The 22,452-nt window shown below is 39.3% G+C and overlaps 1 protein-coding gene across 1 annotated transcript; it reads right to left on the reverse strand.

Moving 5' to 3' along the window:
* Positions 1-339: 339 nt before the first annotated feature.
* LOC134208281 (protoporphyrinogen oxidase) lies at positions 340-15,847 on the reverse strand. Its single transcript, XM_062684305.1, has 2 exons — positions 15,713-15,847; positions 340-1,850 (listed from the first exon to the last, which is right to left on the reverse strand). Exon 2 carries the CDS (start codon positions 1,779-1,781, stop codon positions 369-371), a length of 1,413 nt encoding a protein of 470 aa, XP_062540289.1. The 5' UTR covers positions 1,782-1,850; positions 15,713-15,847; the 3' UTR covers positions 340-368.
* Positions 15,848-22,452: the final 6,605 nt, after the last annotated feature.

Below are 22,452 nucleotides of genomic sequence, written 5' to 3' on the forward strand. Positions count from 1 at the left end.
CAACAATGGGAAATGGGTACTCAGCTTGTGCATGATGCACCAAATCAAGACACGATCTCAACATCTTAAGTTGTGTCTGTGGATAGAAGAGGTGCTTGGGAATAAATCTCAAGCCAATAAGTGCTATCAATCTTTCATGGATATTGCATTAAGCGAGATGTACTGATCGAGTAAATGCCCGGAGAAATACCACTCGATAAATTACCTAACCCATCGATGTTAGCATTAATTGAATTGATGGGATGATTTTGTCCCCTAGCGATTAAGTGGAATCAATTTCTACTATGTATTTGAAATATTGGAGATATCGGATTATTGCATACAATTGATTACGACATCTTGCTGTTTTTCATTTATTTTATGATGATTTACGATTCAACGCATTTTTTAGCAGAAAGAATAACATCGTTTACTCCAACACCATCGTACGCGGCCCCACACAACCTTAGTGGTAATTTATGCTCCCTAATATAAGCTCTAATCCTTTCTACTCGTTTATGATGACCAACAACATACTGTGGAATGCAATTCCTCAAATTATTCACTTTATACGCATCCGGAGGCTGACTAATATCAAGGATTTTGTTCACATGCTTCAGTGCTACATCCAGAAGTAGCTCGTCCGTGGGATTGGTCCCGAACCATTTTTCGAACCACGCCCCTCCCATCATAACCGTGAGAACCGTGTTGTCCTCCATGTCGAAGCAGCAGCTATCGAAGATCACCCCCAAAATAGGTAGGTTCTCAATCGGTGGAACGAGAAACCCAAATCCTTTGTGCTTCTGAAGATCAGGACTTTTGTAACGTAGATTTATCACAGCTACATCAACGTACGGAATTGCTGACAGTTCTTTAGCGAGCTTAGGGTGCTGCCCGGAAACTCGCTTAGCAAGTTTATAGCTCGGTATACTACTTATGAGGTTATTGACGATACGCTCTTTACCGTCCACTCTCAATCGAACATTACTGTCATCGAACAAGATCTCCTCGAACTTCACGTCAGTTTCAATTCCAACTCCGTTGGTCTGTAGCACCGTCCCCAGCCTATGCGGCAGTGTTTGCAAGCCTCCATGTATCGAATAAATACTCCAGTTCTCTGACTTGGCTCTCTTTGCTAACGTCGATAGTAAATCCTTTGCTGCATCCTTCTTCCCCTTTTTATTCAAAGCCTCCTTCAACATGCCCTTCACGACTCCGCCATGTTTTTGTTCTGTCTCGAACAAACTGCTCATCAAAAACTTCACACTGATTTGCTTCGCATCTCCAGCACAAATTCCACAAAGCATCGCACTAACCGCATAGTCGGCTATCTCCTTGCCAAATCTCCGTTCTACAAAACTATACATCGTTTCATCCTCCAGTACAGTTTTAGATCGTCCCGTGAACATGTCTTTAAACCCCGCAAAGAACAAAGGTTTCGTAAAAGGAGGTACCGTTTTCAGCACCCCCATCAAATCCGATGGCAGCATGTTGAGTTTTCCCTTGGCGTAGATCATCCTATTCCGGGCGGCCACATGATTAGAGCAGATCGGATACACCTCGTCGGCAAGGCCCAGATCTTCGATCATATCGAGAGTATTGCTAGCGGCCGGACCTTTGGGACGGATGGTGCGAGGGCCAGCCTCGAACACAAAACCGTCGCCGTCGAACCGATCGGTACGGATCCAACCGCCGATGCGGCTGCCGGCCTCATAGATCACGGTCGGGGCTGGGAGCCCTCGTTTGAGGAGGTAATATCCAGCGGAGAGGCCGCTGATTCCGGCACCCAGAATGGCGGTCATCGTTTGTTAGTTATGGATAGGGCTGAAGATCGGATAACGCATTTGATTGGATCAGAGGCACCAAGTGGTCTGGAAGACAATGAGAGTGGACATATTTTCATATTAAAAGCTTGCATTACTCTAATATTGAATAACTTAAGTTTATTCTCCATTGGATTACATGCCCCACTGCAAAAAATAACTGTTATATTACTTTTCCAATGGTAAGGCTAAAGTATTTTTGGGGTTTTGATTATAATTATGATGAGTCACATTAAAAAATAGGAAGTATAACGTTTTTTTTTTGCACAGATTCAGGTATAATTGATCTACATAGAAAAATTCAAGAATTTTGCTAAGAAATATATTACTTTAACTTTATAATTGACCAGTTTAAAACAATATTACTAAGGGCGGCCCTTAAAAACAATTTTAGCTCTATTTTGTTTCAATTTTTTCAGCAATTAGTTATTAGTTATTATTAGTTATTATTAGTTATTAGCAATTAGTTACTCTTAGAACCTGGAATATTGAATCCGACCACTACCTCGTTGCAGTATGCCTGCGCTCAAAACTCTCGACGGTGTACAACACGCGTCGAAGTCGGACGCCGCGGCTTAACATTGGGCGGCTACAAGATGGTAGACTAGCCCAAGAATACGCGCAGCAGCTGGAAGTGGCACTTCCAACGGAAGAGCAGCTAGGCGCAGCGTCTCTTGAAGATGGCTGGAGAGATATTCGATCCGCCATTGGTAGCACCGCAACCGCTGCACTTGGCACGGTGCCCCCGGATCAGAGAAACGACTGGTATGACGGCGAATGTGAGCAGTTAGTGGAAGAGAAGAATGCAGCATGGGCGAGATTGCTGCAACACCGCACGAGGGCGAACGAGGCACGATATAAACAGGCGCGGAACAGACAAAACTCGATTTTCCGGAGGAATAAGCGCCAGCAGGAAGATCGAGACCGTGAAGAAACGGAGCAACTGTACCGCGCTAATAACACACGAAAGTTCTATGAGAAGTTAAACCGTTCACGTAAGGGCCACGTGCCACAGCCTGATATGTGTAAGGACATAAACGGGAACCTTCTAAAGAACGAGCGTGAGGTGATCCAAAGGTGGCGGCAGCACTACGAAGAACACCTGAATGGCGATGTGGCAGACGAAGATGGCGGTATGGTGATGGACCTGGGAGAACGCGCGCAGGACATAATTCTACCGGCTCCGGATCTCCAGGAAATCCAGGAGGAGATTGACCGGCTGAAGAACAACAAAGCCCCTGGGGTTGACCAACTACCAGGAGAGCTATTTAAACACGGTGGTGAGGCACTGGCTAGAGCGCTGCACTGGGTCATTACCAAGATTTGGGAGGAGGAAGTTTTGCCGCAGGAGTGGATGGAAGGTGTAGTGTGTCCCATCTACAAAAAGGGCGATAAGCTGGATTGTAGCAACTACCGCGCAATCACATTGCTGAACGCCGCCTACAAGGTACTCTCCCAAATTTTATGCCGTCGACTAGCACCAACTGCAAGGGAGTTCGTGGGGCAGTACCAGGCGGGTTTTATGGGCGAACGCTCCACCACGGACCAGGTGTTCGCCATTCGCCAAGTACTGCAGAAATGCCGCGAATTCAACGTGCCCACACATCATCTATTCATCGACTTCAAAGCAGCATATGATACAATCGATCGGGACCAGCTATGGCAGCTAATGCACGAACACGGTTTTCCGGATAAACTGACACGGTTGATCAAAGCGACGATGGATCGGGTGATGTGCGTAGTTCGAGTTTCAGGGGCATTCTCGAGTCCCTTCGAAACCCGCAGAGGGTTACGTCAAGGTGATGGTCTTTCGTGTTTGCTATTCAACATCGCTTTGGAAGGGGTAATACGAAGAGCAGGGATTAACACGAGTGGTACAATTTTCAATAAGTCCGTCCAGCTATTTGGTTTCGCCGACGACATAGATATTATGGCACTTAACTTTGAGAAGATAGAGGAAGCCTACATCAGACTGAAGAGGGAAGCTAAGCGGATCGGACTAGTCATCAACACGTCGAAGACGAAGTACATGATAGGAAGAGGTTCAAGAGAAGACAATGTGAGCCACCCACCGCGAGTTTGCATCGGTGGTGACGAAATCGAGGTGGTAGAAGAATTTGTGTACTTGGGCTCACTGGTGACTGCCGAAAATGACACCAGCAGAGAAATTCGGAGACGCATAGTGGCTGGAAATCGTACGTACTTTGGACTCCGCAAGACGCTCCGATCGAATAGAGTAGTTCGCCGCCGTACCAAACTGACAATCTACAAAACGCTAATTAGACCGGTAGTCCTCTACGGACACGAGACCTGGACGATGCTCGTGGAGCACCAACGCGCACTTGGAGTTTTCGAAAGGAAAGTGCTGCGTACCATCTATGGTGGGGTGCAGATGGCGGACGGTACGTGGAGGAGGCGAATGAACCACGAATTGCATCAGCTGTTGGGAGAACCATCCATCGTTCACACCGCGAAAATCGGACGACTGCGATGGGCCGGGCACGTAGCCAGAATGTCGGACAGTAACCCGGTGAAAATGGTTCTCGACAACGATCCGACGGGCACAAGAAGGCGAGGTGCGCAGCGGGCAAGGTGGATCGATCAGGTGGAAGATGACTTGCGGACCCTCCGTAGACTGCGTGGTTGGCGACGTGTAGCCATGGACCGAGCCGAATGGAGAAGACTCTTATATACCGCACAGGCCACTTCGGCCTTAGTCTGATTAAATAAATAAATAATACTCTTAGAACCTTCCAAGGCGCAATTTTTTACAGAATTAGCTTTTCGATAAAGCGAATCAAAAGATTTTTCGGGTTTTCTTCGATACACAAGTTGTATCCAGAGGCGCTTCCAGTTTTCGAGTCGGGGGAAGGATATAATTTAGAGAAATAGGTGCACTTTCTACCCTTTCAAGAAATCAGAAAATTCAAAAGAGCTAACCGTGGTGGCGGTTGGTACTCAGATTCATATACACTATGAGGGTTTAGGCCTAGCGAAAAGATGCGCGGCTTTAAAGCAAGACCATGCTGAGGGTGGCTGGGTTAGATACCCGGTGCTGGTCTAGGCAATTTTAGATTTGGAAATTGTCTCGACTTCCCCGGGCATAAAAGTAGCATCGTGTTAGAAACGTCGCGGTTAATAACTGTGGAAATGCTGAATGAACACTAAGCAGCGAAGCGGCAATGTCCCAGTGGTGGATTCAATGCCAATAAGAAGAAGAAGGAATTTGCGACAAAAATCTCTGCAATTTTTTTTTTGAATGGCTTGGGATATTCCTCATAATATTCCTTTGAAAATTCAAAGAAGGAATTATAAGAAAATTTCGAGAGATGGAAGGATTTTTTCAGTACCTTGTAGGTGCTACCTACGGAAAATATCATTAAAATTATTAAAGTTATAAACAGCAGTTTCAGTTAGGAATTTCTTCGGAATAAATTTTAAGAAATCTGTCAGCACTTTCTTAAGAAATCCCTTCGAAAACTCTAGGAAGAAATTTTTGAAAATCCTTCGAATTTTCCTCAAGAATTTCGTCAGAGCTTCCTCAGGAGTTCTTCTATGAATTCTTTTAGATACTCCATCAGTTATTCCTTCGGATTTAATTTAGCTATTCTTACAGAAATTCCTTCAGAAAGACTTACAGAAAGACCTTCGGAGATTCCTTTTCAAAATCCTTTGTAATTTCCTTTGTGCATTCTTTTGGGAATCTCTTCAGAAAATCCTTTAGAATTTCTTTTGAGAATCCTTCGTAAATTTCATTTGGAAATTATTCTGGGAATTTCTTCGAGAATTCTTTAGAGATTCCTTACGAAATCTCTTCAGAGAATCCTTTGAAATTTCTGTTAGATACTCCTCCTCCTCCTCCTTTCTTTCTTCCATAATTTTTCGGATGAATTTTTCTTAAAGTTTCCGGAATAATTCCTGCATGAATTTTGGAGGAATTTCTGGAAAAATTTACAAAGGCTGTTTGGGAGGTTTTACGAAAGAATCCCTGGAGGAATATCCAAATGAACTTCAGGGGGATTTTATAAATTATTCCTGGAGGAGTACCCGAAAGAATTTACTGTAGAAATTTAAGAAGAAATTCCTGGAGGAAATTCCAAATGTATTTCAGGAATAATTTCCGAGGAACAACCATATGGGACAAGAATTTATAAACGACTTTCTGAAGGAATTATTGAAGGAATTTCCTAAGGAATTAGGGTTCTTTCTAAAATTACGTAACGCTAAATTTGGTGATTTTGGACCCCCACCCTCCCCCACATAACACTTTTTGTATGGAAGGTTTAATTTTTTTGTATGTATCGTAACGCTCGGCTTGATCCCCTCCCTCCCCTTCAGCGTTACGTAATTTGTGAAAGAACCCTTATTAAAAGAAACATCGAAAAAATTCCAATGGAATTTCCGAACAAATATTGGAATTTTCATATAAATTTTTAGATTTCTACTAGAATTCCTTCTGGAACATCTGCAAGAATTTCCTTTGAGAATTCGGACAGTAATAAAACAAATACCTGTTTCGAACCTAAAATTAACACCTGCAAAAAAATTGGGTTTTCAGTCGATCCATCAACATACTTCTTCGGATTTTCTCGAGAATTCATTGGAAATTTACTTCAGGAGTTGCTTCGAAAATTTCTTCAGTAATCATTCAGGTGATATTTCATGATTTAATTAAAAAGTTCGTACGGAAAATTCTCCCCCCCTCCGAACTAATTCGGTTAGACACCCAGAAATTCTTTCAGGTACACCTTCGAAAATATCTTCAGGAATTCCATCGTGAATTTCTTCTATTTTTTTATTCCATTCTTTATTTGTTAGGATCTCTGTGTTACTTAACCGCTGCTGTGCCGAGATCTACTGTGGTATTCTGCTGTACAGGATCCACGCAGAATCTATTTTTGTTGTCATCATTGTTGTCGTTGCCAGTCCATCTCATCGTCAGTCCATTGTGTCCGTTTGTCCATGTCGTGTATCCAATGATCGTTGCATTGTTCGGTTGCCATTTGTCCGGGTACGTTGGAGGAATGCCTCCCAGAATAACAAGTTGTCAGTCGTCATCAGGCAGCCGTCACGATAAAGCGCGTCTCCCAATACGATACCGCATGGGCTGAGCATCCCGCGACTGACAAGGGTTTGGTGAATGTGCTGGGAATCGAACCCATGACCATTCGCTTGTAAGGCGAACGTGTAGCCAACTACGATACGTCCCCCCCTGAATTTCTTCTATCTCCGGGAGGAATTTCTTCGAAAATCCTTCGCAAATAAATCTAGAAATATCTTTAAAAAATCCTTACAGAAAATCTTTCGAAAATTCCTTCAAAAATTTGTCTAAGAATTATTTTAGAAACCCGTCCGGAATTTCCTTCAGGAATTTCTTTAGCAATACTTTCAGAAATTCTCAGTTGGTTTAGAAGATGGTTATAGATGGCGTTGGATACTGGATTTGAGACAAGATGTCCCAGTAAATCGTCCAAAATCGGTTTAATTGTTTTAAGATGCAGAAGATTCGCGGGGATCTGGTACATTTGCATATACTGTGCTAATGCCGGTCACGTCACGTCCAGTGTTTTCAGATATCGGTCGACCAAAAGAGCTTTTGTCGGCATGCTAAATATGCTAATTGCATTAGATCAGTTTTAACGACGTGAAGTTGCATTTATTTATCAACTGTCAGACAACGATACTCTAAGGCTCTGTCTCATTTGGAGAATTAAACTGAAATTAAACTTAAAAGTGACATTTCAATAATTATCAAATAACCCTGCTCGCAGAGCAAGATTACTTTTGACAAATATCGAATCATTTTGCATCGATGTCTTATTGGAATTGCTGGGTAGCACCAGCCATTTTTATGAATGGGTTATGTGCTAATTTTCGAACTGTCACTTTTAAGTTTAATTCTCCAAATGAGACAGAGCCTAAATCAGCATTACGAATGCAGCGTTGCATTTCTGATGCTTTATTTCAACATGTCAAAGTAATGAACCCTTTATTTGGTCTTATCAGGGTTCGGATTTCTCACTCACTCACGCGCCAACAGATCGCTCCACCATCCATTCTATCCGGATAAATTACAGTGCGATGAACTCCGGCACAAGCTATGGTGCGAAAAATTGTTATCCCTCTTCCCATGTTTCGCGAAAATCAAATGCTGCTTAGGGGAGAACGGTCCAAAATGCACCCCTTAAGCTTTTTCGATGATTTCGCCCATATAAACAAAAATACCCAACCATTTCAACGTATAGGTGCAAAATTTACAAACCCAGCTACATTTCACAATGATCTCCTATTCAAAACAATAACGTTTTCATGACTTTCTAACGCATTTAAAAAATGTTTTAAAAATATGCCTGGGGCAAAACGCCCGAATGGTAGTCTAAAATGACTCAATTCCATGTAAAATGATGGTGAACGCATGGTTGTTTGTTATTTCTTAATGGATTGAACTACAATCTTACGGATATGGTGGAAGAATAGCAAATCGGTGAATTTGAGTGAATATGAAGGGATTTTGCTAAACTTTTCCAATGGAGCTCAATGATGGATAACTAATTATGAATTGTAATAGTAATATTCGTTCATAAATGTACTACAATAGATTATATGAGTGATTTTATGAGTGAGGCCATTTTGCCCCAGGGGTGCATTTTGGACCGTTCTCCCCTACTTTGCTTCTCCGAACTGATTGCATACGACGATGCGCCACGATAAGTAGTAGGTTCAAAATCGGGCTCCCATTTTTCCCGGGAATCAACTTCCCGGAAAACAGGAAATGAAATAATAATTTCCCGGGAATTCCCGGGATCCCGGGAAATAAAAAAAAACTCTCAAAACTAATTCAAAATCGTAGTTTAAGTTTTGTCGTAAAATATGATTTCGAAAATATACATTCGACATCAGGGATGCTTGCTATTTTGTCCTCAAATGATTAGAGTTTACATTTCCCGGCCATTTTCGTTGTCCCGGGATTCGGGATAAATTTGTTCGTATATCCCGGGAAATCCCGGGATCCCGGGATTTTTCGATGTTTCCTTAGAAAAATTATTTTTTGATTCAAAAACGATTTTATTCAATGTTCAGGGGTAAAGTTCATATTTTAGAAAGGCGAGATAATACAGAGTTCAAATTGGAACTCTAATTTGAATCGATTCTTTCGAAAAAAAACTAGAAGCAAATAATATTCACATTTTTCTCCGAAGGTAGAGTACCCTTTTGGAATATAAGATCGCCGAGTCCGAGAAGAAGGGTTCGCTGGCGGTTGAAGTCATCTTGACTGTTTGCATTGTTTTGAATATGATGACTTTTTCTTTGTCAATCCTTCTTATCGGATAAGCAAGGATAAGCAGCTGGAGTTTGAATCCCTCGGCAACATGTTGGGATTCAAGCTCTAAAACAATATTTGATGCAGCGACCTGCATTACTGCATTCTAGGCATAGAGTATCTGCACCGAGTAAAAATACTCTCAATGAATTGGTGAACCAACCTCGTCCCCTATTCAGTATGATTCGGTTAGGCTGAGGAATTTTCTCCTCACTGTTGGTCAAAAAATAATCGTTTAACTGGGTGTTTTGCATCTTCAAAATAGAAGTTTTGTTAATCATACTAAATTAAACAGTGAAGACATTAAAAATATTCTCAGATTATTTACTATGGAAAACAAAGACTCTGTAAGAAATTTAATGATTGGTAAATTCGGTGACCTTCTTGAATTCCAATTAAATCCACGATTTAAACGCGATTCTGAATATTTGAAGGTGATGCAATGCTTGAAATAGGTTTTGTAAAACCAACTTGAGAATATTTGTACTTTTAACTGTAGTATACGTTACAGTTAACTCGATAATTATCAATAAATCAGCGAGTACTCGATAACGATAACGTTAAATCAACGCTCACGAAACATCACTGTACAACCGTTATCGTTATCGAAGTTGGCGTTAAATTTACGACGATGATTTATCGATTAACAACCCTGGAACAAATTATGGTCCAAGATGATTTCGGATCATAAACATAGTGTCGATGGATTATCACAGAAACGTCATCGCAGTCCGGGATCCATGAATCGGGCGCTTTAGTCTCGTGGCATCGTGGGATCATGGCTGCGAAAGTCATGGGTAGCGTCGTACATAATTTAGTGGGAGGTTCGAACTTTCGGTAGCTTGTCAGTTGGTCAGCAACAAGAACCAAAAAAAAAAAATAGGCAGAGCATTGGGGTCGGACCACTTGTACTTGCGCATGTGCTGGAAAGTTTGTTGCACGAACGTCGATTGGAAGGACATGAATTGGATCAAGAATTGTTTTGGAGGCAAGAAGCTCAGGAAAACAGACAGCAGAGTAGGAAGCAGGCGCCAAATAGATGTAGCTGATCTTGCACTGTATATACTTGTCGTTTAGTTAATAAAGAGCTGTAGCTGCTGGAAAAAGTATCTGTCAGTAGCCCTCCATTGAGTGGTATAGGGGAATCTAATAGTTTTTGTGAAGGTGTTCTATTAACTATCTCCGATATTTTCATGTCTGATCCTCTCACTAATTTAATAATAAGATGATATCGATTGTGCATCACAAAGAACCTTGGCTCCGTAGACGTGCCTGTGCCTACCAAATAAACGAACTTGGAAAAAAACATCATGTCTGATGGGAGGTATAAAAATATGATATGAATTTATCACCATTTATCATCAGTTGGGTTTCACGTTCTAAACAAATAACTTTTGTAAGAAGAAAAATTACACTGTTTGCGAACCGGAAATGAAGCAGAATTTTTTGTCCCGGGTATCCCGGGATTTTCGGGATTTCAATAATAATATCCCGGGAATCGGGAAATCCCGAACTTTCCTAAATCCCGGGATTTTTTGTCCCGGGATGGAAACTCTACAAATGATCAAAGAGTTGTTGAAAGCCTGAAAAAGTTTTTGTTCAGTTCGAAAAGCGTTAACTCCTTCTACAAAACGTTCGCCATGTCATAAGTATCAGCATCTGCTCTGGCTCTAGAGTAAGATATGCAGTGTCCTGATGAGCTCCGCTATGTGCTACTTTTCCATATTTTTTTCAAAACTTTTTCAGGATGCATCCGCATTTTTTTCCATTTTTGGACAACGACGGCTTCGAAAGATTCTCTTATATTATCACCAAAATATTCCTAACATGAACTATTCTTATACTCGACGACTTTGTTTTAGTGCATGGAATTTTCTGGTCAACTTTGAAGGATAAACCTTTTTTATTGATGTACGTTCACTTGAACACATTTTCGACTTGAAAGGTATTTAAAGCAGATGAATGAAATATTTGAAATGAGAATTCTTCCATTCGAAATAAAAAAGCTTTCAGGCGAGTGCTGGATTGTCGTACTTTAATGATCCTGACTATAACATTTTTTTCAGTCAAACTTTGTTTGAAATGCCGAACAGCACCTAAAACGCATCAAATTGCTAAAGCTTTGCGAATATTTGTTGTAAGACAGTTGTAATGATCGCATTCTAAAGACCTAAAATCTGTTTTTCCATCAAGATCTGCTAGCCCACCAATATTATAAAATATTCAAATGAACTACTTCAGAAATATCTCAACATACAACCGAATCTTCGGAATATGAATCTGTTCGGGAATTGAATCAAAAAAGATTGATGGTCTTTAAAAACCTTTGACGATAATAAGACAAACCTGCCAAAGCGGTCACTGCTATTGCCTGATTATCTGCGAACATTGGTAGCTCTGCTGTTTCACCACAGACACTAAATTTTTAATTAAATTAATTTTAATTTATTTAAAATTTTAATTCGACTTCACAACGCTTACCGACTTATTGAATAAACGAACGATAGATTCAAACTGGTTCTTTGTCTCGCTTCTCTTCAACACATGTTGGAATGCACCGCATGATTCTGTAGCGTAACAGTGAGATGATGTTAGTAAAAAATGTCCAAAATCCGTTATCATCAAATTAAAAAAATAAGACAATTATTGCAAAATATTTTAGTATGTTCATTTCCCGGGAAATTCGGGAAACTGATACATAGATCCCGGGAATCGGGAATCCCGGAAAATATGATTGCCCGGAAAATCGTTTCCGGGAATGGAAGCCCTAGTTCAAAACAGCAGTTTTTCTACTTGCTTCTAATCGGTTCGTGTGGTGGCGTGGTTATAGTGGGCGCTCTACGCATTCTAAAATTGTTTTGTGTTCGAATCCCGTCGCGGACCTACATTTTTGTGAATATGCTTTTAAAACTTATCTGGAGAAGTGGCTAGGTGGAGAATTTGAAGGCCCAAGATTAAATTATCTGGCAAGCCGGCGCTCGCGAGTTTATTGTTCGTCTTTCTATCCGGAAAAATATTGTGTGAGAACATTTGCTCAAAGGAGAATATGAAAAAATTGCACACCGCTGTTTGGATCAATCCTGGGTTTTTATTCATATGAGTGAGAATTCCGAAGCCTGGATCTTATAACTCCCTTTTCCACTTCAAGTCAACTTTTAGGGCTGTGTTTTTTACAAGCATATAAGGTACCCCGGGGCAAGTGAAAATACGGGGTAAGTGGGTACTATGGCAGCCGATTAATCGGTGAACGTTTTCAATGGTAACAATGTTCTAGAAAGATGAAGCAGAACAATCAACGAATTCACCTGACACAAAAATATTTGGAATCAAAACTATTTGTGGCACCATACTAATGGTATTGTTTAATCATGACTTTGAACTACCGGCAAAAGCTATTACTTTTATTTTATTTCAATGGATTTCCAACTAAAAAGTCGTTTCAAAATTCATCATTGATGTGGAAAGTAAATATTTTGAGCAATTAAATAATTGTGTGACATCGAAAACGATTTAAAAGTTTTGATTAATGCCAAAACCTGCAATTTTAACTTACCCTTGAGTTTTAATATACGTGGGGCAAGTGGGACATATTTTAACAACATTTTCGATAGTACCATTTTAACTGTTTTTAGATTGTTGTCTTGTGAAAAATAGCTCCAACACTCATATATCATATGGAACTGAATCAGATGCAGTTCGATATCTTTGGTTTCGTTGTTAAGAAGTAGTGTACAGTTGATTTACCAAATGTGTATTTTACTTTCTGAAAATTATCTCCCGCATGGAAAAGAGCAATGGTTATAACTATGCGAAATTCTCCGTTTACAGTGCAAATAATCTATTTATTCTACAATAGATCAACAGGTTTTGTCTTGTGTTTTTTTTTTATTTTCGTCAGATTTACAGATTTTCAGATAAATAAAGTGCTTTAGACATAAATTTGCCATTTCGTTCTATTACAAATTTACAACACTGCGCATTGCCTGAATAAAAACGTTACTTTTGAAGTTCTAATTTAAGGAATAATTTGTGTTCTAAATAGAGAAACATTCATTCGAAAAGTGAACAAAGATTTGCTTATCCTTTCCATCTAACGCATTTAGTAAGAAAGTAATCTAATGGAAAGCCAGACAACAGCCAATCAAACAGTGAACCGGCTGTTGTCTTGTTTTTATATGTGCTAACATTGTAATCCCTTTTTTTTTGCAAAAACAAAAGTCTGACAAGCAATAAACCTCCATCCATGGTCTGAAATACTACGACTCAGAAATAACATGAACATTATATCTACATTCTTCAAATTAATTTCGCTCGACAGTATAAAGCAGAATAGGTCCCACTTGCCCCGTTTGGAGGGGTAAGTGGATCCTATAGGTAAATTTATTGCTGCCACTACCAATATTTTTTGTAACTGAATAAATGGCTTACAACACGTCTACACTTCAACAACGGAAGCATATAATTATGTATCCGTGGTTAATGTCCTGAAATACTCTGTTTTCTAAGTATGCGTTAACAATTTTGCTGAATTAGCGTTTTTTTAGGTCCCACTTGCCCCGGGGTACCTTATAGCTTCATGGTTACATGGTAAATTTGAAAAATAAATTGAACATTATTATTTTCACTCAAAAAAAGCACTCAAATAAATATAGTAACAAAAAAAAATATCTCGTACCTATAATTGTGTAATCTTCTTCTATATCTTCTTTTCTTCTTCTTCTTCTATATACATAAAAATGAATTTCTGTCTGTCTGAACCTCATACACTCGGAAACTACTGAACCGACCGGCGTGCAAATTTGTATGCAGAGATTTTTGGAGCCGGGGAAGGTTCTTAAGATGGTTTGAGACCCCTCCCCGCTTTGGAAAGGGAGGCTCCCATACAAATGAAGTTGAAATTTCTGCATAACTCGAGAACTAATCAGTGAATAAATCAATTTTAGGCGAAACGAAGTTCGTCGGGTCTGCTAGTTGTACATAAAAATGAATTTCTGTCTGTCTGAACCTTATAGACTCGGAAACTACTGAACGGGTCGGCGTGAAAATTTGTAAACAGAGGTTTTTGGAGCCGGGGAAGGTTCTTAAGATGGTTTGAGATTCCTCCCCGCTTTGGAAAGGGGGGCTTCCATGCAGATGAAACACCAATTTCTTTATAACTCGAGAATTAATCAAGCAAATGAAACCAAATCTGGCATGTGGAGGTTGTGGAAGGGAAGATATCTTTCTGTGGTGGTTCTAAGCCAATCCCCTTCTGGAAAGGGGGGGCTCCCATACACATGAAATAGAAATTACTGAATAACTCGAGAACTAATCAGAGAATGAATCAATTTTTGGCGAATCGAAGTTCGTTGGGTCTGCTAGTATGTAGGGGAACTGTTCCATTTTCCATCTCACTGAACATATATTCATCTCATCGCGAAACAAAGAAATACAGCACCAATCTCGTCGCTTCTTTTTGCTATCACGGGTGCTTACTGCTGAAAAAAATCACAAAAATAAGAAACAAACCAAATTCCTTTTCATTGCTTTGTTTTTGATGGGAGCTATGGGATGAAGTGCCGAACCGTTCCCCTAAATAAAAATAAATTTCTGTCGGCTGACCCTTATAAACTTGGAAACTACTGAACCGATCGGCGTGAAAATTTGTATGCAAAGGTTTTTTGGGCCGGGGAAGGTTTTTAAGATAGTTCGAGACTCCTCCCTCCTTCGGAAAGGGGGGGCTCCAAACAAATGATACACAAATTTCTTCATAATTCGGGAATTAATAAAGCAAATGGAACCAAATCTTGCATGTGGAGGTTTTGGAAGGGAAGACATGTTTCAGTGATAGTTCGGAACTACTCCCCCTTCTTGAAAGGGCGGCTTCCATACAAATGAAACAGAAATTTCTGCTTAACTCGAGAACTAATCAGAGAATAAATCAATTTCAGGCGAAACGAAGTTCGTCGGGTCTGCTAGCAAGTAATATTATTTTCTTGGTTGATCCATATTTTCCGTTTCAAAGTTTTGATTTTTATTGTTAAAAACCCACATAATTCAGCTAGCGGTCATTATGCCATTCTAGATACAATCGATGCACATCGCCTCAGTGTAAGGGATTCCAACTATAATTGCTTACCTTAAAGCGTTTACAGACGCTTGCTTTATAGATAAATCATTGAAACGTTTGATGATCAAAGTTACCCTAAATTGAAAAATTAAAAAAATAGGCTAAAAAGATTCTTAAAACAAGTTTAACATTATCAAAAGATCAAGAACACCCTTATACGTTCTACATGAAGCAGTACTCATTTTAAAAATATAAAAAAACACGATTTCCATAAAAAAAAAACTATAAAAGAAATGATCAATGTTCCCCTGGATTACGGTAGTTGAAACAGCGACTCAATCTCACGTCATTATCATCATGACGGTACATAAGATTGGCTTATTTCCATATTTTTATTCTAAAACATTCTGATCATATTCCAATATCGATCTAATTACAAGCCGGTATTGCTACGCAAAAACATGGCTTTATAAAGATATGTTTTCTGACGAAACTAGTCGAAACGTATTATAAAATTAATACATATAAACAAATACTTACTTGACTTCGAGTTGAATTAATGAAAATTGTACACAATCAGCATTACTCCAAATGGTAAAACGATATGTGGATATAAAATCTAATTGAAGGGAGATAAATGAAAACATGAACCAAATTGCGATGTAAACACATACCTACAATAGCCTAAACTGTCAAAACCGGCCACCGGCCGGTTTTCTGTCAATGTCAATGAATGCTTTGATGCGCATACGCATACCAATTGGAAATCGTATGCAAGTTTCTTGAATACCATATTGAGTGCAATTGCTACTAAATGATGAATTCCATGGTCTAAAAAAATTATAATAGTATCAATAAACTTTCCTTAATTGTGTTAATATAAATCAACGGATTCATGCATTGAGTCCTACAGAAGAATAACGATTACGCCCAACTATCATTTCTGGTTTTATTACGGTTATGAACATCATGATTCACTCTACAAGACAACAAGACTGCTTTGATGCCAGTATAAAACCAAAATATTACCGGGGCGAATATACGCATATGAAGTTTTTTTAAATGATTTGAACATGTTCAATGTAAGTGAACTATTGATTTAAACAGAACCGAACTAGGTATTTAATTTTTTACCAACTACATTTTAAACTCTTAGGTTACTTTTCTCTTATGGTGTTTTGAGAAATAATATTGTTATTATTTCTACCTTAAAACTACCTATTAGTATTCTAAATTGACTTTTTCACCCGTTCCGTGCGGGGCCATGGAAGGAAAAATCATAAAATTAACTTAAAATGATTTAACGCAACAAAAAATCAGTTGCAATACAAGAACTTTGCATTCAATCCGATTTAAAAATAGCTAAATCTAACAGTGAATATCGTTAGACCCCTCGCATATACGTTTTGTTGTGGTCACCAATGGAGTAAAAATAAACAAATCGTGAAAATCTATTTTCTAGCCAGCCAATATAATCGACTGAAAAAATAGCTAAAATGTAGCAAATATTCGAGAATATCAACTCGAAAACGCGCAATGACCACGCATCGCAACTACACGCGTGTGAATAGTCACGAGCGAGGTGACGAGGATGACGAAGATGACGACGACTCAGATACCCTAACGGAGCTATCGTTCTCGAGGTCCCCTACCAGTAGCTTGGGGAGGAGCAGTACCGGGTCGATCCCTTGGGCGGAGGATGCCGTGAAGCAGAACCAGTTGGAATGGGAACGCATCGAGCGGATGCTTTACGGCGAAGAAGAACTGCCCAGCGATAGCAAGATGCGTGAGGAGTTTCTCGAGTGGATGACCGCCTTTCCGCACCTGAGAGTGCTCGGAAGTGCCATAACTATTCAGGAAAGCTCGACTGCAAAATGTTCGGATCCCTTCCATGAGGAAGTATTCGCGGCTGATCCTCCCCGGATGAGTCGAATCCGGTCGTCCAGGAGTGGAAAGAATGCGAAGCAATTTAAAGAGAGTGAACTCCAGCTTGTTCCTAATGATATCGAGCGATATCTTCACATCAGTTCTGGTCAAATCATGCGAAACAATCATAGAAATGCCAAAGAGTTTATTAAAAATACTAACGATTCCGTAATTTCGTTCGTAGATACGGTGGAAAAAACACCCAAACAGAAAGCTTCTAATAATTTAATCATACCATCATCGAATCAATCATTTGGAATTCTAATTAGCAACAACTACAATTATTTAACAAACAACGATCTGTCTAGCAGTCGGAACAGTAGCGCACAATCAGTTACACGCTTTAACAATAGTATTATGCACAAAAGGTTGGCACCACTCGGTCAAAGACCGCAACCGAAGTCATCGCTATCGCTGGAAAAGCCAATCCTTTCTTCGTCGGCATCGGCAACCAACACCAGGATACCGCCCCTTGGCACGAACATCAAATTCGTCGTCCGCAATACCGGCGTACCAGGAACGCTGGGATCGGACATCGATCAACGCCACGCCAAGTTCAACATGGTCAAATCCGCTACCTCCTCGCGCTATCCCCTGTCCCCGACGAAAAACATCATCACGTTGCCGTCGCTTTCGGTGCTGGACACGCCAGAACGAACCGGCACCATTCCGCGGGGTTCGCGAAAAGCTGCCTTCAATACGCAAATCGTTGGACGATCTATTTCGGCAGCACTAACGCAGAAGAACTCTTCCTCCAAGTCGAACGGTGGAAGCAACGGAAACGGGGGAGTGCCGAAACTCAACATCATACACTTTCACTGAAAGTGGTAGTCTCATCAGTCTCACATTCCGTCCGTAAACGCGCTTATAGACTGTTTTGTTGTGCGTCATAATCGCTTTTTTTAAATCACAAGTCTCAGTAGAGACTCATTAGAGACTTATCACGAAAGTCAAGGATTAGATTAGGTATTTTATGTTTGAAAGTTGCTAAATAAAGTGCGTTCTGTGCTGCTATGACTTTACAGAATATCAAAAATTCATCTTTTTTATGCTAGTAATTAAGATCTCCGGGATGCTGTCACAAATCGAATTTGAAAATATTCCGGGGGAATTGGTCTCTCTTGCTTGCTTGCGTTGATAAAAGTAAAAAGGTGCTCTCTGATTGTTTAAAAAAAAATCTCCAAAATGAGCAGATTTTTCGATTTGCTGTGCGTGTTCATGAACGATTTTAGTAAGCGCATGCAATCTTAGAATTTGTGGAGACTTGATCACCTTTCTATGATATCTGCTCAATAAATATTTTTTCAATTCAACCCTTCATGAGAACAAATTATTTTTTTGCAATTCCTGATCATAATACTTGGTTTAAAGTTGGCGTTCGAGTGATAAAATGGCCTACTTTTCCATACCAATGACATGGGTGCTTTAATGAACATTATGCAACTCAAATGGGTTGCATAAAATCCATTAAAGCACTCATTTGGGTGCTATACACAGGATTTTGTTTTTACACGATTTTTTTTCGCTCGTATTTTTGATCGTGTGACTTCAATTTGCCACCAAACTCTTCGCAACATGTTTCAAAAAATCCAGAATAAATCAAAGAAAAATCACATGATAATTAATATACGTTTAACATTTAGGATGAGTGGAAAATTGAGAAAATGTAAATCGCGTAAAAACAAAATCCAGTGTAATGGAAAACCAGCATTAGAACAATAGTTACATGACCACATTTAGCTAAATTGGCTTGGGTGAGTGTTCAAATAGTGTATTCTCAGTGTCACGGTATAAATCAAATAATTTAATGGACATGACATCAAATTCTCCAAAGGCAGGTTTATCTATCGCCTTATGGTCTGTCGAGCACACAATGGAGCACGCTAACATGGAATCTGTTTTCTGCAGCAACATGATTTTTTGGTAAGATTGGTCATGTTAAGTGAATAAAATTGTACCATTTAGGTACAGATTTATCATATTTAAGCCCATTTCTCGTCATTGCAAAAAATAGCGTGTTCAACTCGTTGCAAAATTCGATTTTTTCAGCACTCGTAGTATTTATCCAACTCGGCAAGCCTCGTTGGATAAACGCACAACTCGTGCTGAAAAAATCATCTTTTTGCAACTAGTTGCACAAACTACTATTTTTTTTCGCCAAATTTATGTATGTGTGACAAAATAAGGGATCAAGTGTCCCCATAATGACGCAACAACTTGAATTTCAAAAATTCAAATTTCAATTTGATCATTCAGCATATTTATAGCTTTGGGCTGTGAAAAAATTATAGCAAAATGTCCAAATTTTGCGTGGCAACTAGAAAAATCTTTAAGAACCTCAACCCAAACCTCAACAAACAAATCGTCATGCAGAATCAATAAGGTTGTCAACATATAACACACCACATAACGATCATTTGTCCAGAGAATCTGTACTGGAAAAATACGCTAGACCAAATCTACTTTGGTTCTCGGTTAAACAGGGGGATCAAGTCTCCCTTCTCTCTATCCTTCCCCAATATATTAATAATGGACCGGGTCATTAAACACGGGACACCTGCTGGTCAACTAAACGGTCAAGAACAGAATGAATGGTTTATTATCTATCGATTAATTACAAAGTTTATTGATGACTGATGCATTTCCTACCAAGTGCTGATGCTTGCGGTGGACTTCGGTCATCCACACGTATGTCACCAGAATGTTTGGTTGCTGTTGCGTAGAGCTGCCGATGGGTTTGAGGTCGCCGACATCGAAGGTGTGCTCGTTGATTAAATTCTGAATGTGCATCCGGTTGCGGGACTTGGTGTTTTCGGTGTGGAGCTAATCCAAGACAAAATTTTCAAAACGACTTAACTGCTTTTGTAAACAAAGATTCAAACGACGATTTGACGAATCTGATAGCTCTCCCACGCAAACCAACACCATCAACAGGTAGCGGAATCCTTCATATTCGTCAAATCGTCGTTTGAATCTTTGTTTACAAAAGCAGATAAGTCGTTTTGAAAATTTTGTCTTGAATCCTCTCTTTAACTACTCCCTCCGGAAGAACGGACCGTCTTGGTACATACGTTAACTTGTGGTTGCTTCTGCCGGAGCTTCAAACGATCTTTTATTAGGAGGACTATCAAAATTATAGCGATGAAAATGACTGTAGATGTACTTAATATGTAAATTAAGTTGGTTATATGTAAGGTTTGAAGTTGTGTTCAAGTCTGCAGATTTACTTCCTCTAACTGTTGAAGTGTTACGTTGTTAAGGATTTGTTTGCTAATAATCTGTAGTCCATTTAGAGGTATTAGCAATATGGGTTATCTATAATGCACTCTGTGTCTGTGAAAGAATTTTCATTTATTGTGATCGTACAATTTCGAAAGAATATCAATGTTTATGTTTCTGTTGGAAAGTCCACGGTTGGATGAGATCAGAGCATTTTCTTCACTTGATACTACAATGTAGTTATCGGTGATTCTTTGGACTTGTTGCTCTAAAGGTGTTTCCAAAAAAAATCACAGCTGCCAGAAGTCCCACACAAAAGTTTTGGATAACATGAGTCTTTGGATACTTCTTTTACCTGGTTTCCGTCTCTCCAATTTTATAACATTCGTTGGTTTTCAAATATGCCTCTTGGTCGTTGTTGAGCACCTGTTTCGACTGTAGTGTAATTCGAGATGTTGGATAGTTTTCTCAAAAGTTTCTAGAGTTACATTTTGATTTCTGAGTAATTTAAAATTTCCTCTGTGGAAAAAATATTTTGTGAAATAATATTTGCTTTAAATAGCTGAATGGCTTCGAACATATTCTTAATGTATGGTTTGCTGCAGGGTCGATGGTTAGATTTAGGTTGAATATTTCTCTGAAAATTGTTATCTGGTTTTAATTACCTTTTCCATTTTAAATATCTTCTCTAAATTTGAAAACAAAATATTTTTAATAAGAATTTGCTGTTTATTAATTGTTTTAACTATTCTGTGAATTCTATCTTGGACTTTAGGGTTGCATCTCACTTGTTCATTATTTTCTAAAATTGTCGTTTTGTTTAGGTAAACTATCTTACTGTCTGTTGATCTTGGCAAGATCGTTATTATATTTCTTGTCACTACTTTTATCAAACTACCTATGCCATAGAATAGACCTCTTTCATGCCTGGAAATAGGCGTTAAATGTTGATACATTTGCACGATTCTATCTAGTTTCTTTACCAAAAGGTTAAAAGATTCTCCTAAAATGAAAATTCTCAAATCTCTGATAATAATTTTCGAATAATTAATGATTGGTTCTATGGTAAACAGATCAACGAAATGGAAAATTTTATGTGACCTTATTCTATTTCTTCCAAACCCAAGTTGTAATACCACTAATCCGGGATTTTTTGATAGTTCATGTCGTCTGTCTAAATAGAGATGCAGATGCCTGTATTACGGAGATGAAAAAAAAAATCTCTTGTCAAAATCCCGCGATTGAAAATCATCGGCGAAATAACATGATTCGGCCGGTTGTGTCGTCGCTGTGATGAATCTATTTAGATTTTGAGATTCTAGAGATAGTGTGACGAAGTGGTTTCAGTGGTTTTCATGCCGGTTTGAAGAAAATAGAATTTTGGGGGTTTTTATAACTACCCTGATCTTACCACGCACGATACCACGGTCGTCTATATTGTTCGGGCTCAAGGAAAATTCCTAGAAGATTATAATGGGTGTAACAAAAAGCAGAATAGAATGTGAAAAAAGTGTTGTCAAATTTAAATTAAATGATTCATTTGTTTTCTACTGGTTTCCGTCAATGAATATGAGTATGTTTGGAAGAAAAACGGAGTTGCTTGGCTTTTTAATCTTTTGTTCAGTGTTAATACAGTGCTAATTCATCGAAAATGAATTCCATTTCGGGATATGTGTAGCCATTCTAGGATTATTTGACATGATCCAGAAAACCTCTGTGCTGAATGGTGGAAAGTTCTAAAGCTTCTTAGAAGACTCGGTGAGATCTATCCTTGTTCTCTTATAATATTTCAATTAAATAAACTATGTGTTCTTTTCATGTCTCTTGAAAACCTTTTGTAGAACGTTTGTTTATGGTCATAATTATATCTCTTGACAAATTATTTGTTGTTCGTTCTACCAATACTTTTATTTATTTATTCAGACTAAGGCCGAAGTGGCCTGTGCGGTATGTAAGAGTCTTCTCCATTCGGCTCGGTCCATGGCAACACGTCGCCAGCCACGCAGTCTACGGAGGGTCCACAAGTCATCTTCCACCTGATCGATCCACCTTGCCCGCTGCGCACCTCGCCTTCTTGTGCCCGTCGGATCGTTGTCGAGAACCATTTTCACCGGGTTATTGTCCGACATTCTGGC

The sequence above is a fragment of the Armigeres subalbatus genome, chromosome 1 (assembly GCF_024139115.2).
Source record: "Armigeres subalbatus isolate Guangzhou_Male chromosome 1, GZ_Asu_2, whole genome shotgun sequence".
Lineage (NCBI taxonomy): Eukaryota > Metazoa > Arthropoda > Insecta > Diptera > Culicidae > Armigeres > Armigeres subalbatus.